Raw genomic sequence first — 19,199 nt, 5'->3', positions numbered from 1 at the left:
GTGTCACAGGATAACTTGGAAGTCTCCACGTAACTACGAAACCCAAATTGACCACATTTGCATTACTAGGGAGTGGTGTAATCTATTATGCGACGTGCGTAATAAGAGTGGAGATATTGGTAGTGACCATTACTTAATAGTTGCTGAGATGAAATTGAAACTTTGGCCCAAAAGATGTAACGTCACTCAAAACAGAAGAACATACGACACTCAGAAGTTGAAAGCTGCTGCTGTAAGGATCCGCTTTATAGATAGTATAAATATGATAATGACAACGTTTCTGCTGAAAATCTATGGTCGACATTAAAAACTAAACTCCAAAATCTCTGCAAAGATACTCTCGGATTTCGCTCGACCGAGCAAAAGGAATGGATGTCTACGGATGCATGGCATCTGATAGATGGAATACGAGCAATTAAAATAGCGATGATAGGCGAACATGATCCTCAACGTAAAGAGGAATATGACATAAGGTATGGCGAATTGAGTAAACATATTAAACGACAAATTAAACAAGACAAGAAGCAATTTTATGATGGTATTGGCAAGGAAGCGCAGACAGCATCGGAAAAAGGAGATATGAAGGAACTTTTCAAACTGACGCGAACACTTGCTGGTGGTGGCAATATTAAATGTTGTTCTCCTGTTATAGACGGTGAAAGTGGTAATACAGTGACTTCCAAACAGGAGCAATTACATTGTTGGAATCTATCTGGATGGCGCTTGATGCAAGAGGTTTTCCATAAAAGCTCATTAACATCCTCAGGAATAGCTACGAAGGATCTACATGCAGGATTTTGCATGATAGCGCTTTGGGTGATAGCTTCATGACGAAGAGTGGCGTAAGGCAAGGTTGTGCTTTGTCACCGCTGCTATTTATAACTGTGATGGATGTTATATTTGATGCCGTTGAAACAGTGCCTGTGGGACTCAATTGGGGATTGTACAATAAATTAGCACATCTAGAGTATGCAGACGACGTTGTCCTTCTATCCAATAGGAATTCGGATATGCAATCCCTCATAACTTCACTTACTGAAGAATCAATGAAAGTAGGACTAAGAACTAATATCAACAAGACGATGGGAATTAATGCCGTGAACACATCTCAGTTTGCAGTTAATGAGCAGGAGATCAGTGTAGTAAACACTTTTGAATATCTAGGCAGCATTATAAGTACAAATGGTGGTACAACACTTGATGTAGAAAGCCGACTGATAAAAGCTAAGGGCAGATATGCAATGTTGTGTAAAGAAAGTGTGGAGATCAAACACAATTAGCGTTGCAACGAAACTAAGAATATTTGACGCCTGCGTAAAATCCATCGTGTTATATGGGTGCAAAATAAATCCCAATGATCAACAAATTCTGAAATTTGTTTAACAAAATTTTTAAAACCACAGAAAAAAGAAATTCATAATTGGAATGGATTTTGTAATAAATATTATTAATCGAACATGATTTTTTTCCCAAACTTTTTTCATTCAGAATAAGAACATGTTCATAAATATTAATAATTTGTACATGACGCAAATTTTTGTTTTTTTTACATAAATTTAATATTTTATAATGAATTGCATTATAATTGTATTGTGTAATGAATTTGTTCAAAAATGTTTGCATAATAGCCATATTAGATTTAAGCTAAGGTGGGAAGCGGTAAACCGAACAAAACGTGATTTTGCAATTTATTTATAACAAACTCTCTGCTTTTTTACTTTTTGATTATCCAACGCGAATAATATCAGATTTAAATGTTTGCGGTTGTATGGTAGGTGGGTGTGGCAGTGGTCCAATTTCGACCATTTTTTTGACAATGGCACATATTTGCCTAGTAACACCTTGTACCAAAATTCATAATAAAATCATTTTTTTTCCAAGATATTTAATTTTGTCTCCCTAGAATGGCTAAATCTTACACTGTGCATTGTCCGGATTTAACTAATACATATATCTTTAGCAACGTATTTGATATCAGTAGTTTATATGATAATTAATTTCAAAATTATCAAATATTTCCTTATTAAATGTATTTTTTGGTTGAAATTTAATGAATCGTTATGTCGTTTTCATAACCGATTCCGGCAATGATTGGAACAGTTCTCAGCTGGTGTTCTACTACAAGTGTTAGGTTTACATCCATGAAAGTAAAAAAGTCTTTTAAGTTCAAGTTTCAGAGAAATTTCGGAAAAAGGGAGAAAGCCCATAAACAAGCCATTGAAAAAATTGGCGATGCATAGTATTTTAATTAGTAAATGAGTTGCGTTTTATTTAAATCATCTTTAATGGATGCGATTAAAGTTGGCTGGTCAGCCGCCAACCACAAGCTCCTCAATACATTCTTCGCTTCGTAGAAGACATTGAATGACTGATGCGAAAGTAATGTCTATCTCGTTGTTTCTAATAGCTCAGATAGCTTTCTTCAAATCTTCCGCTGCCCATTTTATTGCTTCACCTTTCTTTGGCATATTATTTGTTTGAAATTCTTTAAACATATACACTAACTATGCAATATTGTTGCATGTGTTCTTCAATAGCAAAATATTCCCATTTGACTTTAAAATTAAATTAATGAAGTTTAAAAAACGTGATTTTAGGAAAAAATTAATTTTTAACAGATCACAAAAAAAAGTCTACCACAAGATCACTTTGATTTTTTACAACTAACTATTTTCATGACCTGCAAAAATGAAGTACACTCACGCAATGTTAATTTTCTGAGATCATAAAACTCTTAAGCTTGGTACCGTTACTCCTATGCTCTTAGTTGTAGAGAAAAGTAGCTGTACCACATTACCCGCCTATACCACATTACCCGAACTTACTCTATACTCAATTCCTTGTGACTGAGATAATATTTTTGCAATTTATGCAAAATAAAATGAACTGAACGAAATAATTGTAAACTTTGTTTACGCAAACAGTGTAATTTAACTTATTCTAGCGTTTTTTATTATTATCTCAAAAGTGAAGTTAGCACGTTTGCTTACTAAACTAACGATATACTAAATGAATTTGTCTTTACATAACGTGTCAGCATTCAAACTTATGTGAAACACTGTTTGCTTTATTTGCAGTTTAGAATAAAAAACTTCAGTATTTCGTTTAAGGCTAAAACAACATTTCTTATTTAATTGCCGGAAGGTCAACTATTCCATTCCGAGATGTTTTACCACTACAGATATGATGAACTTGAAATTGTTACTGCTTGCGTTGAGTAAAAACTGTTCGTTGAACTAGAACTACATACTTGCATATGTGCACTAGAGCAGCAGAGTGTGTTGGTATTTCGCTTTGACCAAAAATAAAGAAATAATATAAAAAACAACAAATATTTTAAGATATTTTTGGAATTGAAAACAAATTTTATTACGAAAATTCTACAAACAGATAAATTGCATATTTGATATGCAGTGGAGAAGATAAATACAATTATAATGATTAAAATGATTGGATTTTAAACACAAAAACCCGAAATATATAGTATAATAATAACATGAGTTCATAGGAAAAAAAAACCTTAAATAATTTAACGACAATAATTTCAAGTTGCCATTGTCCTTTAGAATTTAAATGCGTTACGCAATTCTTTTAAAGCAACTTTTCAATGTCTTTAGCAATGTCCATTGGATCGGTGGTTGGAGCATAACGATTTATTGGAATACCATCTTTGTTGACCAAAAATTTGGTGAAATTCCACTTAATAGCACTGCCCAAAGTACCAGTTTGCTTAGCTTTCAAATATTGATATAAAGGTGCGGCATTCGAACCGTTTACATCAACCTAAATTGTAATAAAAACAAAACATGTATATTTGTAAAAATATTGAAGTATTATATAAAATTACCTTTTGGAAAACATCACCAATATCGGCTTTGGCATCACGTAAATGACAAACCATTGCTTCGCCATCACCTTCTGGCATTTGTGAGCCAAATTGGTTGCAAGGGAAATTTAAAATCTTCAAACCTTTGTCACCATATTTCTCACGCAAATCGGTCAACTTCTTGTAATTGTTCTTTGTTAAACCACATTGAGAGGCAATATTAACGACTAGTACGACATTTCCCTTGTATTTATCAAGAGAAACCTCCTCGCCATGGGTATCCTTGACGGTAAAATCGTAAATGCTATTGGCGTTTTTAGCTTCTTCAGACATGATATCCGACTGAAAGTAAATATATTTAATTTGTATTAGCTGTTCTATAGAAAATGCTTAGAACAATTGTGTATTATATGAATATATGTATATGTATGTATGTATATTTATGAATGTATATTAATCAAGTTAGTAGATGTGTTAGTAGTGTTAGTCATGAACGTAATAACATAGCAGGTATATACTTAAAATTGTGCAGTATATACTTCATTTAACCCTTAACTGCTTAAAACATTTTTTACACTAATCAAGTTCGTTCTTTTATTAATACATATTTAAAGATTACATACAAAAGGGGAATATAAATAAAAGGAATAAAAAATACTAAAACCAGATTTCTAAACCGACCTATAAATATACAGCATTCAATATATTTAACAAGGGCTTATTGTGTAATTCGATTAGTAAGAAATTATTTTTGAATTAAGAATTAACTCCACAGCTTTTTTAACAAATATTTTATATATTTAACTTCAATTTATATAACCAAGGATTTCTATATTTCTCCAGATTATTAGGTACTATTGGCAAAAAGTACAAACTCACGATAACGGAGAATGGCGTCTTGTAAAAAGACAAACAAATATTTTTCAAACAGTCCTTCATTTAGAACATACTGCATACTCGGTTTTTCATATCCTCACTATTTGTCATCCTCACTTTAAAATGTCAAGTATATTCTTTTTTATATTTTTATGGATATCAAATTAAAGAGAAGAATTTTCTTTAAGAAACAAAAAATGTAATCCTGTATTATACTTGAAATGTTTCTATAACTAATTCTAAAAAAAATTGTTCAAATATCAACAACAGCGGAACTTTTACAACAACTGAATAAATTTAATGTTCCTTTAAACAAATATTTGTTGTGATTTTTGTTATATGATGGGTATCAAATGAAAGATAATATTTTTGATTTTCAGAATATTTATGTTTTAATTTTTCAAGTTCAAATGAAGTCCAAAACTTTTCCCATAACCTTTTCTAAATAAATTATATTTTAATAAATTAAAATTTGGTCCGTAGTTTTATAAAACTAAAGGAATCGAAACTTTCAAGGATATTAAGGGACATTTTTTAGTTTGATAAATTAATTATTTATAAATGTTTTTGGATTTACAAAATATCCTTACAGACAATTCGCTTAAAGTTTAAATTTATTTTTAGAAAACTTTCATTTAAATTGTTAAACAAATTTTGAGCTCTAATCAATAGTTCATAACTTAATGATCTTAATGATGGTACATTTATATTAACATATGACAACAAATCACGACATTCTTGGTCGACTCACATGGTATCCTATCCTATCATGTCATATTGTCATAATGTTCTAATATTTCACAATGCTTTGAAAATGTTATTGCATTTCAAGCAAAAAATGTCCTATGTTTATTGTGTTAATGTAACCAAGCAGCGAAGACCTGCGCCGAACGCCTAAGAGTCTGTTAAGCCGAGCCTCCGAGTGGTGAAATGTTAGAACATTATGACAATATGACATGATAGGATACCTTGTGAATCGACCGACTATATTGTAATTTACTATATCAAAAAAGAATAAAATAGATTGGAATGACCATCTACTCTTAAGTGTTGCAATACCAAACATATCACAACAAATAATGTAGGAAAGCATATGATTGTAACCTGTTATGTTCACTGAAAGAGCCAATTTTGTAAATTTATGTTGAACACTCTTTAAACGATTTACATGTACAACATTATAATAATTCATCTGGCATCTCTGCCTACAATCGTAAACAAGTGTAATTTATTCATTTAAAGTGCCTTATAAAATTAATTTAATTAAGCAATTATTTGAAGCTTGGAAAAAGTTTCTTTAATGGCTACTGCTAAGAGGAAGATAGAGTGGGGTAATAAACCCAAATTTAAGGTTCCAAAATCATCAGATACACCCAGTACAAGTGCAAATAGATTTGATCTATTAGCAACTGACGACGATGTTGACGATATCATCAAAGAAAAAGTTCCACCTATAATTGTGGATCCTCAACACAAGTTTTGGAAATTACTCGAGCTACTTGGTGAGGAATACAGCTATAAGCGAATTTCTGTCGGGACTAAAATATTGTCCAGCTCATTGCGGCTATATGAAGAAGCATTGAAGATTCTTCAAAAGAATGAATTTAAGTATTACACACACGAGGTAAAAGATGTAAAAATTTTCAAATTGGTTCTATTCGGGCTGCCCCAATTTACCACGGATGTACTACAAAAAGAATTTATTAGCAGTCACAATATAACTCCTGTAAGTATTACAGAAATAAAAACTAAAAGGTCATCTGAAGACGATGCAATATATATGGTAGAATTCAACCGTGAACAAGTATCCAAACAAGAAATTCTAAAAATAAGATGGTTTAGTAACATCTCTGTGTACTGGAGAAAGCCTCTCAAAAGCAGTAGGGGTCCAACTCAATGTGCCAAATGCTCCATGTATGGCCATGGTGCGAAAAACTGCCACAGAAGTACTGTGTGTTCAGCCTGTGCGGGTAACCATGAACTCGTTGAATGTAAGCTAAATAAAATACCACAAGGTGCCGGTGTTGTTTATAGGTGCTTCAACTGTGCCAAGAAAGGTCTTAAACAGATCAATCACAAAGCTGATGATCCCCACTGTCCATGTCGCCAGGAATACTTAGATATTCGACGACGAATAACCTCTAAACCCAGATTGGGCAACAACCGTCCAAATATGTCGTATTTCAACGATAACAATGATAATTTTCCCGAATTACCAAGCCAACAACGTGTAATGGAAACTCGTGATGTCCGCTCTAAAAGTGTGAATCAGTATTCAGATGTTTTAAAAAACAACAACAATAACTGCAGTAATGATGACATATCTAATGAGACACTTTTGCAAATATTTTTCGATGCAGTCGACGCCCTTCAAAGATGTCAGAATAAGTATGACAAACTAAGAGTGTTGGGTAATATGCTTAGACATGCAATATAAATCATCTGTTATACACAATGTTCATGTTATGCACTGGAATGCTCAAGGCATAACAACTGAGTCAGCAGCTTCACAGCTCGAACTAGTTTTACGTGATAAAAATATTGATATTCTTTTACTCAACGAGACGTTTTTAAAGCCGCATCACAAACTTCAATTCGGTGGCTATAAATTATACCGTGAAGACCGAGAATCTCATGGAGGAGGAGTATTAATAGCGGTAAAAATTAATTTAGTTCATAAGTTATTACCTAAAATTAAAACACAGTGCATTGAAAATATCTCGATACAAGTAATGATAAATAGACGACCTGTAGTTTTTATAACTGCGTATAACCCAGTTTACAGTCCGAATTTTAAATCAGACCTTGACCTGCTCACTAATTTTTCGAGTGACTTCTTTTTATTTGGAGATTTGAACGCTCATCACATACATTGGAACTGTGTGACAAGCAATACCGCTGGTAATGAATTGTATGCGCACAGTCTTTCGAATAGTTATTATATTTATTACCCAAATTCTTATACCCGTTTCGGACAAAACTTAACCCAGGTTCAACCGTCTACTGTAGATATTTTGTTGTCTAACTCCAGCATTTCTTTTTCGGCCTTAGAGTCACATAGGAATATTTTACAGTCGGACCATGTTCCAATTTCGTGTTTTATTTATGGTCATTTACAAAACAGAACAATTCAAGTCCCACTGTATAACCGGGCAAACTGGCCTGCTATTAGAAGCTGGGTTGATAATGAAATTAGATGCCAAAACATTGGTCAAAACGATGCTACTTCGATCGACTTGGATTTGTCTTTTAACAAATTGACTACTATTGTTAATCAGTCCTTTAGCAAAATACCAGTTGGTAACAAAAATTCTTGGCAGAGAGAAATATCGAGCACATCTAAAATGCTAATTGCACAAAGAAATAAATACAATCGCAAATTTCAGAGGTGTGGGGATCCTAACCTCAGAATTCAATTAAAAAGTATTTTAAAACAGTTGAACAGGCTAATTGATTTTCACTTAGATAAGGATAGAAATGAGGCTTGGTCAAAATTTTTGTCAAATCTACCGTCAGGCTCTAAAAAATTTTGGAAACTATCAAAGGCGTTGAAAAGTAAGAATTTAGGTTTTTCTGATATTCTGTTAAATGACGAAATTTTAAAAACTGCTGAAGAGAAAGCAAACGCTATTGCGGACGCGTTTGGTAATTCCCATACCATTACACTCCACAACTCTTCAGCTTTAGATTCTAGAGTATCTAATTATGTCGAAATTCTAGACGAAATTCATTATGATAGTTCTAGCATTGAGCTTACAGACATGGCTGAAGTCAAGTCATTTGTGTTCTCATTAAAGAATGGTAAAGCTCCTGGTTTGGATGGAATAAACAGTATCATTCTAAAAAATATGCCAGACTCCTTTTTTGAAACACTAAGTAAATTATTTAATTCTTGCTTTATTAATGGTCACTTCCCGTCTAGTTTTAAAAAAGCTAAAGTAATTCCAATCCATAAAACAGGAAAAGACCCCAAATTGCCTTCCAGTTACAGACCAATTAGTATCTTAAGTCTATTGGCCAAGGTTTTTGAAAAGGTTATTCACAGTAGAATTGTAGATTTTTCTAATCAAAAAAATCTCATTATTGAGCAACAGTTTGGGTTTCGTAAAGAGCACTCCACAGTACATCAGCTAAAGAGGGTTATTAACTTTATTGAAGACAACAAAAGTAATCGGAAGAGCACAGGCGTTATTTTTCTCGACATTGAAAAAGCATTCGATACCATCTGGCATGATGGATTACTGTTCAAACTTCACTCATTTGATTTTCCAACATATTTATTAAGAACTATTAAAAGTTTTTTATACAATCGTTCATTTGTTGTAAGCGTCGACAGCAATTTATCTAGTGAAAGGCGAATACCTGCGGGACTACCTCAAGGATCGGTGTTGTCACCTACGCTGTATTCACTGTACACCTCAGATATAAATGTCCGCGGGAATCATGAAGCGGCATTTTATGCTGACGACAGTGCTTTTATATGCTGCGGTAAAGTTTCAAATGCAATTGTCAAAAGAATGCAAGTCAACCTTTTGTCAAGCCAAAAATATTTTGACAAATGGAAAATTAAAGTAAACGACGCTAAAACACAAGCTATCATATTTCCTTACAATAAATCCCCAAAACGTATTCCTTCTCAAATCCTGTATTCTGGAGGAAATATAATTCCTATAAAGGATGAAGTGAAATATCTAGGTATTATCCTAGATAAAAAATTATCTTTCAAACAGCATGTTAAATACGTCTGCGACAAAGCGATAAGATGTGGTCGTGCTCTGTTCCCAGTCCTTAACCGTAGATCAAAGCTCAACTCGAAAAACAAGACATTGTTATATAAAATGTGCATAAGACCAATAATGACCTATGGTTGCCAAGTTTGGTTTCACAAAGCTGCCAAAACACACACTAAAAAGCTCCAAATAATTCAGAACAAAAATTTAAAAATAATACATAATCTACCTCGTAGATACCCCACAGAATTACTACATAGTAATTTCAAATATAAAATGATAAGTTCGTATACCAGGGATCTGACGCTGTCATTCAATGAAAAATGCAGGTTGTCTAATTTTGAAACAATAAGAAATTTACTAAGGCAGCACTGAGATTCTTTTATATTAAAAGAATATGTTCAGTGATGGCTTAACCAATTTCATTATAAGTCTCTCTACTGTACGTATAAGGTTTTTTTACAAAGTTTCCTTGACACTGTGTTATTAATAGTTCCTATATTCAATTGCTAGATTTTAATTGTTGTAGTACTTTTAAGTAAATTCTCATAACATTGTACCTAATATATTTAAGATTTTAATAATAAAAAAAAAAAAAAAAAAAAAAAAAAAAAAAACATTATAATAATTAAAACAAATTTTTCTCTTGAGATGTCAAGATAATCCTCTTCTTCTTCTATTTGTCATTCATATCACCATACTAGGGCAAGTGTAAATTAAAAAAAGAAGAAATTCATATTTCACTTCCTTTGCAAATATAAAGTCCTTTTAAAGCAAAAAAAATATCCCGAGATGAAAAACTGAAAATGTAGTATGACTATATTAAGTGAGTATTTTCAAACACATAGGGGACTTTATCATGTGTTAAAAAGATTTTCGACTTGTGTTGTGCGGTGTAATCAATAATAATTTTAAACATAAAAAATAAAATTATCACTATCATTCACAGCATTAAAGGCAAAACAGGGAAGCTCTGTATAATCAGTTTAAGTACATTTCAACCGAATGGTACAAGTATTTTCGTTATCGTTTATACTATTTAAGGGTCAATTGTACTTTAAATATACATATATGTATATTAGAGTGCTCCAAAAAAATAAAATAAAAAATAAAAATTTTGACCGTCCCACCCTCTAGAATGGTTCTATGTATTGTAGAAACACGTTGTGTAAAATATTAGGATGATAGGATAACGCTAACTTGTGCCGCAACGACGCTGAAGTTTTGAGGTGCATTTACAAGGGGGAAAATGCAATTTTTTCAGTTTTTGTAAAAATTTTGGCATTAAATAATTACTTTCGCAATTTAATTTAAAAGAATCGAAATGTACATGTAATTGTCGTTCTAATAAGATATAAAAGACAAAAATTGGTTGAAAAATGTTAAAGTTATTAAAAACTCGCCAGGCCTTTAACGTGTCTCAGGCCACTAGAACAAGAAATGTAGAAACAAAATTAACATATTTTGAGAAATATTAAAATAAAAGTACATTTTTACTTAAAATATATCCATATTTACTTGTATATGAGTTTTTGTCTTCGTAGGATACCGTTAACCTATTCTCAGGTATCCAATTTCAAATTTTTTAAAACTTTGTTAAACAAATTTCAAAATTTTTTGATCATCACATTGTGATTTATTGAGAACATAATTGGTAATAAAAATATGCAAAAAGTATGAAAATACCTCCTATAGTTTTTCCGTACCTGCGATTTAAATTTTGAGATACTTTACTTACTTTACATACATACTTTATTCATATTTTTATTACCAATTATGTTCTCAATAAATCCTAATGTGATGATCAAAAATTTTGAAATTTGTTTAACAAAATTTTTAAAAAATTTGAAATTGGATACCTGAGAATAGGTTAACGGTATCCTACGAAGACAAAAACTCATATACAAGTAAATATGGATATATTTTAAGTAAAAATGTACTTTTATTATAATATTTATCAAAATATGTTAATTTTGTTTCTACATTTCTTGTTCTAGTGGCCTGAGACACGTTAATGGCCTGGTGATTTTTTAATAACATTAACATTTTTTAACCAATTTTTGTCTTTTATATGTTACTAGCTAAAACCCGGTGTGCTTCGCTAATACAAACAAACACACATTGACTTTTATATATAGATAAGGGTTTCAAATGTATACAAATTTTAACATTTACTTAATATTGTTGGTAGTCCGCGCACTTCTGTACTAAAAATTAATATTGATAGCTGCTATAGCTTTCCCTATATATAATTTGTCATTATATCTATGGAAGGTGCCACGCCCACTTTTGCTAGTTTGCCCATTTTGGGCCTAAATAAGTAATTCATACAAAGTTTCATTGCTTTACATACCAAAATTATACACATAGATATGATTTTTAGTATTTAGTTTGTATGGGATATGCCACGCCCACTATTGATAACTATTAATATTGATGATAGAATAACCGTGCAAAATTTATGTATCCCATATAATAGATTTTTTAATTATCATCATATGGGAGGTGCCACGCCCTCTGTGGCTTCTACTCCCATTTTGGCCTCAAATATTTATACAAACGGTGGTATTGCTCATGCAAAATTTGAGGACTATAGCTTTTATTATTTCCAAAATATATGATATTTAAAATTAACTTTGTATGGAAGGTACCACGCCCACTTGAAAATTCAAAACAAAAAGTATCCTATTGTTCCTTCCAGATATAGAGAAACATACAGTCAAAATTTCAAGCAAATCTGGTTAGCCGTTTAGACGTCTATAGACTTCAAACAAATAAATATACATACATATAAACACACATTCACTTTTATATATATAGATTAGAACGACAATTACGTGTACATTTCGATTCTTTTAAATTAAATTGCAAAAGTAATTATTTAATGCAAAAATTTGTACAAAAACTGAAAAAGTTGCATTTTTTCCCCTTGTAAATGCACCTCAAAACTTCAGCGTCGTTGCGGCACCAGTTAGGATAACATCATCCTAATATTTTACACAACGAGTTTCTGCAATACATACAACCATTCTAGAGGGGGGGACGGCCTCTACCTAGAAAATTTTTTTCGTCCATACAATCTTGGAGCACTCTAATGTATATGTATGTATATAAGAGATATTAAGTATTAGAAAGCAATGTTAATAACTACACATGTAACTCAACAGCAGAAAGGAGAACAATGTTAATTAAATATTTACAAGTTTCTTTGTTAATATTTTAGCAACAGTGATTTGAAAAAAAATGTATTAGCACAAATAGAATTGAAGCAAATTGAGTGTGAAATTGTTTACAGGACACAACTTAAGTTTAAAATTTATTAATTTTATGCACAGTGAAATCGCTGTAAGAGTTTGAAAAGTTCGGTTTGTATGAACTAATGGACGAAATAGTCGTATATTAATTTTAAGTTAATAGTTTCTTCTACTTATAGAACTGAGTTTAGGGAGTATTCAATAAATTATTTTTTTGGCATTAAGGATTTTTTCTTCAATATACGATTTTATCAATATCATTACCATTAATCAATGCTGTAAATCTAATCAGTAACTAATGGTACAAACAATGATAATTACACAAAATGGCAAGAACTATCAAATTGGACAAATATTGACGTATATGAAAGTTCCAAGGGACGTGAGGATTGATTCTGTGAAGTTCTGTTTTTGTCTGAAAAATAGTGCCAGAGTTTAAGATTTTATTGAGTTATGCTTAAATCGCTGAAATATAGGGAATGTAAGCCCTTTCATATGTTACATCGTAAAAAAAGAAAAAGCTTGAATAAAAATCACGAACACCAAAAATATATACTAAACGGCTCTATGAATATTAAAATTTGTTGTGCTAACTAGAAAGCTGATTGTATTAACCGTACTGAACGTACGTTCGGATTTGCCTAGGTAATTTTTCGATCAATCCGAAATCAAGGAGAAATAATAATAATACTGGTCATTTATAATTTTTTTTAATTTGTGTCTTTTGTTATTTTTAATCACTATTTAAATAAAAGCTTTCCCGTACTATCTGACTAATAGAGGAATGGTCGTATATACTTATAATTTTACTTGCGTTATCAACGACAATAATGTAGACTTTATTTAAAATTAAGAAATTTATTTAGTCTATACGAAAAATCATACTCGTTTCACTGTGCATTTTGAATTACTCACATCGTTACTTGCTGTTGCGTTTACATTGGTCGGCGCAGAAGTATGAGCTGTACAACTAACACTGGTCAATGGTAGTAGCACTAAGCATATGCGTGTCCTATTCATTAAATGTGTACGTGGACACAAGGTTGAGTAGCATTGCGTTTGTTGCTGTGGTTCCTGTAATTGTTTTGGTCGCCCTTTAGCGAGCATTTGGCTCATACTACACTTATTATTACACTGATATAGATTAATTCTGCCATTAGCTACAGCTGCATTCTTAAGGCATTTGATTAAATTATTGGCAAACATTGCAGCTGGAAATAAATCCAAGGTAAATTTATTTAATAACAATGTCAACACACATACTTTCAATACAGTTGTGTGCGGTTAAGGAGAACTTGAATGTTGGACAATTAAAAGTAGTCCAATAGATTGTTACCTAAGTTGTTTAATAGTTCATGTTTATGTAAATTGTACACGTATCGTAGTGACTTTGCTAGAAACCTAAACAAACAAAAAACTTTACTTCAGAAAATGAAGCAACACCATTTAAAAGAATATTAAAATACAATTTATTATGATGTAACAAAAATTTATGTTGCTGCTTTTAAATAGATGCTAATTAGTTAATTAGTAAATATTCAAATTTGTACGTTAAACTATGTGTGTAATTTCACAATCTATACAAATACAAATTTAAGTTAAAAACTTTATAAAATAAAATTTTATATTTAAAATTTGTTTTATAAACCTTTGATAAATTTAAAATCTGTTTATGAATATGGGACTATTAAACATTTGAATAACATATTTAGAAGTGCGGGTCGGATTAACCTGTGCCGCATCGACTCTGACGTTTGGAAATACTTTTCAGAATTGGATTATTTCAATATTTACAGAACATTTGTTATTATATTGGCCTAATTCTTTGATTTTTTTATAGTACACATACTGGATATACAAAATAGTAATTCTTAAATATTTAGAATTCTTTTTAACAAAATTTTAAAAAACTTGAAATTTCTTCAGATATTCATATCAAAATATTTGAAAATCATACGATTGTCTAGGATTTTGTAATTTATTTTCATTATCATGTGAAATCGAAGATTTTCCCAACCGATTTTTAACTTCTATATTTTTTCAGAATGATAATACAGTATATATTACGATTCCATTATAACTAGATCCAATTTTATATTTAATAATATTTTTGTAATAAACACATTTCTGGGTTAAAAGTTACATATTCTAAATAATCCAACTCTTCTAAATTTCGTCAAAAAAATATTTCATAGAAAAAACTATTCCTAAGACAAAACTATTTGGAAACTTTATAGTTCTCATTTCAAAAAAAAACAAATTTTGTGCTTTGACCTTCTTGTCGCAAATGATCTATGAGTATGTAAATAGTAAACAATTAAAATGTTAATTGCTATTGATAACTGTTATCTACATTGATCACATCATCTGAAGTTTAGATTCTAAACAATTATGACATATAAGTCATAAATGTATAACATGCATGACCAGCATGCTACCGTTCGAAATCAAAAATGTTTCCTATTTCACTTGGTATGACGATATATCGTCTAGACTAAGGTCAAATCGTTACCACTCAAATCACAAATAAATTATTCTCTTGATAAGGATTTTATGTTTGTCATGCTGAAAACTAATCAGGTTTATTTATTATTCTATTTTTCAGATCACCTGGAAGGTTCCAATGTACTTGTGATCATTGCGATTCAGAGCTACAATGTATTTACCTATTCCTGATATGTACATATGTATATTTACAAGATATTTAAAAATCTTTTTTTAGAAACTTTGTTGTAATACGAAATGTTTGTAGAATAGAATACGTAATTTGTAACTGAAAAATGGTTTATTTTTATATTTTCAAATCTCACGTTGGAATTTTGATTTTAATAAGTGGCAAAAAATAAAATTACTAACAGCAAAAGCCAAAGCATAAAGTAAAAACAAAGAATTAACTTGAAACGATATGAGTTGTTTATTAAGTTTGAAAATTATACATTAAATTTAGTTAAAAGAGTGTGTAATTTGTAGAAACATCACACGAAAGGTACTTAATTTGAAGAAAAGTATACAATATTTTTGTGATTGTCCAATCTTGATCCAGCGTTTTTTTAAAATTTCATAATATAATAACGGTATTTGGCCAGACTTCTCGAACTCGTAGTTTTATTTGGTCAAAATTTAATAATTTCTGTACTTTTATTATAATAATATTTAGAGCTCCAAGTTAAATACGAAAAATGCGTAAATCGTTTAGAAAAATAACTTTTTCCATTCAGAATGAATTTGTAATTTTATAAACCTTAATATTCTATCTACCTAATAAATAAAAATCTCGTATCACAATGTTTGTGTTTGAATTACTCCGAATCGGTTCAACCGATTTTTATGAAATTTTTTTATGTAGGTATGAGAATAGGTCGTAATGTATATTTCATGCCACTAGGTCATTAGACTGTCCCTATCCAGAAAAATTGTTTCCATTTTTTTCGCATTTGTTTTATTTGGCATCAACCAACCATCAATTTTCACCCTCCTAGCAATTATAATAATTTTGTTTTAGCAATATCCAAATAATTCAACCGCCCTTTGAGTTTCAAACAGAACGAAACGGCTCTACCGATTTTTATGAAATTAAGTATATTTTGTAAGTATGAGAATATGTCGTGAAGTATATTTCATACGGCTATAACCAAAGTATAACAAGTAGTCCAACTCTTTGACAGCAGTACCTAACTCTATACATGTGTTAGTGAAAAAGTACCTAAGTCTAAATATCCCAGCGGGAAAAAATGATAGGACTTCAATTTTTAGGCCTTCTAAAAGGCATACTTACACATTCTAAAAGATCCGATACTCATTCCACCCTGCCTGCTCTTAGAAGGTGTTCAAGAAGCCCTATGAATCCCCTTCTAATAACAATTGAGCTTGTTGGCTGCCAACAGCCCATCATAAGTAGGCCTTCTCACAGCCCTCTAACAGTAGCGAGTATGCAAGGCCTTGGCTCGCAATGACACGCCGTGTAAAATTGAAATGATTTTGCAATGCGGCAAAATGATTTTGCAAGTCCTTGTGTCTGCAAAATGAGGCATTTAGGAAGGCCTCTTTACTGCATCTTTTTCCCGCTGGGATGTGTTAGTAACAAAAATGTACATGTGTTGGTTCCTTTTTAATTTTCACCAGACACACAGAGTTCTATAAAAATGTTTAAATTTTAATTTATTTAAATTTTGTTCTATTTTCAATACCAAAAATTGAAACTCTGTTCTATATTTTAAACCTACCACAAACAAAATAAAACGTCAAAAATAATAAAAAAAAATATTTTTTAGTTTGTGCGAAATGGACGTGATTCGGAAAAGAAAAAGTGCTAAATGTGTTGAAAAAAATTATAAAATAGTGTATGTTAGTGAATTTACGTGTATCAAACTATATTTATTCGACAATTTATAGTTAAAATCTCGAGACTTTTGATGTGTATAATTCTCTCACAAGGGTGTTGAATTTACACCGTACCCGTATATGTGAGAGAGTAATTTTAAAAAATAGAGAGTTGGACTACTTGTTATACTTTGGCTATAACCAAAATATTCACTAGAAATAATCAGCCCAATCATGAATAAAAATTCCGCGAGAGTTTTTTCCCTTTTCCCATTTTTTTTAACATTGAATTTGAATAGGAAAAATGGGAAAAGGGAAAAAAACACCCGCGGATTTTTTATTCATGATTGGGCTGAATATATATGGCAGAACAACGTTTGCCGGGACAGCTAGTAGGTATATATGTAATAATAAGAGAACTTTGTTGTACCTGATAATTTTTTTTAGTTGACTTTTTGTTGCTAGAATCGTAACTTTAAGAAAACGTATAAAGAAATTTCGCACAAACTTTCCCATATTGAATACTTTAACATCCAAAATATTTTTTAACTAATTACTAGATGTCGTTAAAAATGTTTAGGTATACATACATGTTTGTACCATTAACTATAACACCATTTAAAATTATTGCAAATGAACTAATAGTTAATGAATGTGACGTTAGTATTTGATTGTAGTTAAAATTTAGAATAAAACTTTTAATTACTTTTAAATTATAGTAATAGTAATAAGATCCCAAGCCAGTAACAAGTGCTCCAATTATAAAATGCAATAATGTTTTGGTGGTCATTTCCCTCGACTATAGCTTTGTCTGTGTCTACAAATTGTACAAATAATTAATAAAATGATTAAAAAAAATATTTTGGAATTTGTATGTATCTGTTAAATTAAAATTTGCCAATCATTGTTTACCAAGTATTTCACAATAAAGAATTTATTTATCTTTAAATTATTATAAGAAAATTGCATGAAATATGTATGATGGTGCAAAGTTCAAATCGATTTCACTCCTATGTCGCATTCTCTTAATCATTCCAGAAAATTTCGCAAATCGTTCTTCTACAGATCTGCATTAAATAATTTTCTGGATTTAATTTCAGTGTATTAAAATTATTTACATTTTTATACTCGCTTTTCAAATAATAAAAAGTTGTTTAAAATATATCTATATTAATTTTACTCACTTTTGTTAAAATAAACTTCTGACCGGTAGTTACACTCGAAAAACAATGAATGATTTCTAAATAAACACTACACACACATATATACGAAAATGTCATCAGATGTTTCAAGGCTGATCATTTTGGTACTAAAAATATGAATTCATACATGTAAAAAAATTTATTTAAATACAATAATTACAAAAATTTAATAACGAATTTTATTTATTATACCGTAATAAAAAGCCATTGACGTCAATAATATATTACACAGTATAAACCCCTAATTATTTACATTTAAAGTATATGCAATATACATTTGGTAAAATTAAAATAAAAAATTTGCTCATGAAAAGATGCCTATTCTACAAAGGATTACAGTTATTCAACATATTACCAAGTGATGTTAAAAATGAACGAAACATTAATATATTTAAAAGAAATTGTTTATTTTTTGTAAAAATAATGTCAGAGCCTTTAAAAATGAAAATAATTTGAATCTATTGTTATATAGTTATAAGATAAAGTATTTAAAATACTACTAAATAAATAATAATAAAAAATTACGAAACAATACAAATTTCTGAAATATTTGGGGTATTCACTACTATTTGATCATATTGTCATAATGCCCTAATATATCACGACTCGGCGGCTTGGCTTAACCGATTCTTAGGCATTCGTCGCAGGTCTTTGCTGGTTGGTTACGATAACACAATAAACATAGCATTCAGAGTAGTATTATTTTAGGAAATTTTTTGCTTGAAAAACAATAAAAACCGTTGTGAAATGTTAGGACATTATGACAATATGACATGAATTGACCAATTGTGTATTTGTAGAATATTATAAACAAATCTTACAATTGCATTAATAAGTCGTCTAGCAAGTATAAATCCAACAGTGAATGATATAACTTCGAAACCATATATAAGTTGAGACATCAAAATCGCATATGGGCAATTCCACGAGAATGACAACCACGACTGAAAAAACTAAAACCCTTGAAACTTTTTTCAAGATGATTTGAATA

At 30.6% G+C, this 19,199-nt stretch overlaps 1 protein-coding gene across 3 annotated transcripts; it reads right to left on the bottom strand.

The window, feature by feature from the left end:
* Positions 1-3,334: 3,334 nt before the first annotated feature.
* Gtpx (Glutathione peroxidase homolog with thioredoxin peroxidase activity) lies at positions 3,335-18,322 on the bottom strand. 3 transcript variants are annotated; one of them, XM_065503657.1, is made up of 4 exons: positions 18,191-18,257; positions 13,602-13,897; positions 3,848-4,168; positions 3,335-3,783 (listed from the first exon to the last, which is right to left on the bottom strand). In XM_065503657.1, the coding sequence occupies exons 2-4, from the start codon at positions 13,890-13,892 to the stop codon at positions 3,592-3,594; spliced, it is 804 nt and encodes a 267-aa protein (XP_065359729.1). In that variant the 5' UTR covers positions 13,893-13,897; positions 18,191-18,257; the 3' UTR covers positions 3,335-3,591. The 3 variants fall into 3 exon arrangements, with proteins under 3 accessions (XP_065359729.1, XP_065359731.1, XP_065359730.1); XM_065503659.1 differs by lacking the exon at positions 13,602-13,897 and adding an exon at positions 17,713-17,823 and having other exon boundaries at positions 18,191-18,246; XM_065503658.1 differs by lacking the exon at positions 13,602-13,897 and having other exon boundaries at positions 18,191-18,322.
* Between the last annotated feature and the right edge of the window lie 877 nt (positions 18,323-19,199).

Source organism: Calliphora vicina, chromosome 3 (assembly GCF_958450345.1).
Source record: "Calliphora vicina chromosome 3, idCalVici1.1, whole genome shotgun sequence".
NCBI classification, from domain to species: domain Eukaryota; kingdom Metazoa; phylum Arthropoda; class Insecta; order Diptera; family Calliphoridae; genus Calliphora; species Calliphora vicina.
The sequence above is the reverse complement of the archived record's forward strand: the minus strand, read 5'-3'. Positions and strand labels throughout refer to the sequence as shown.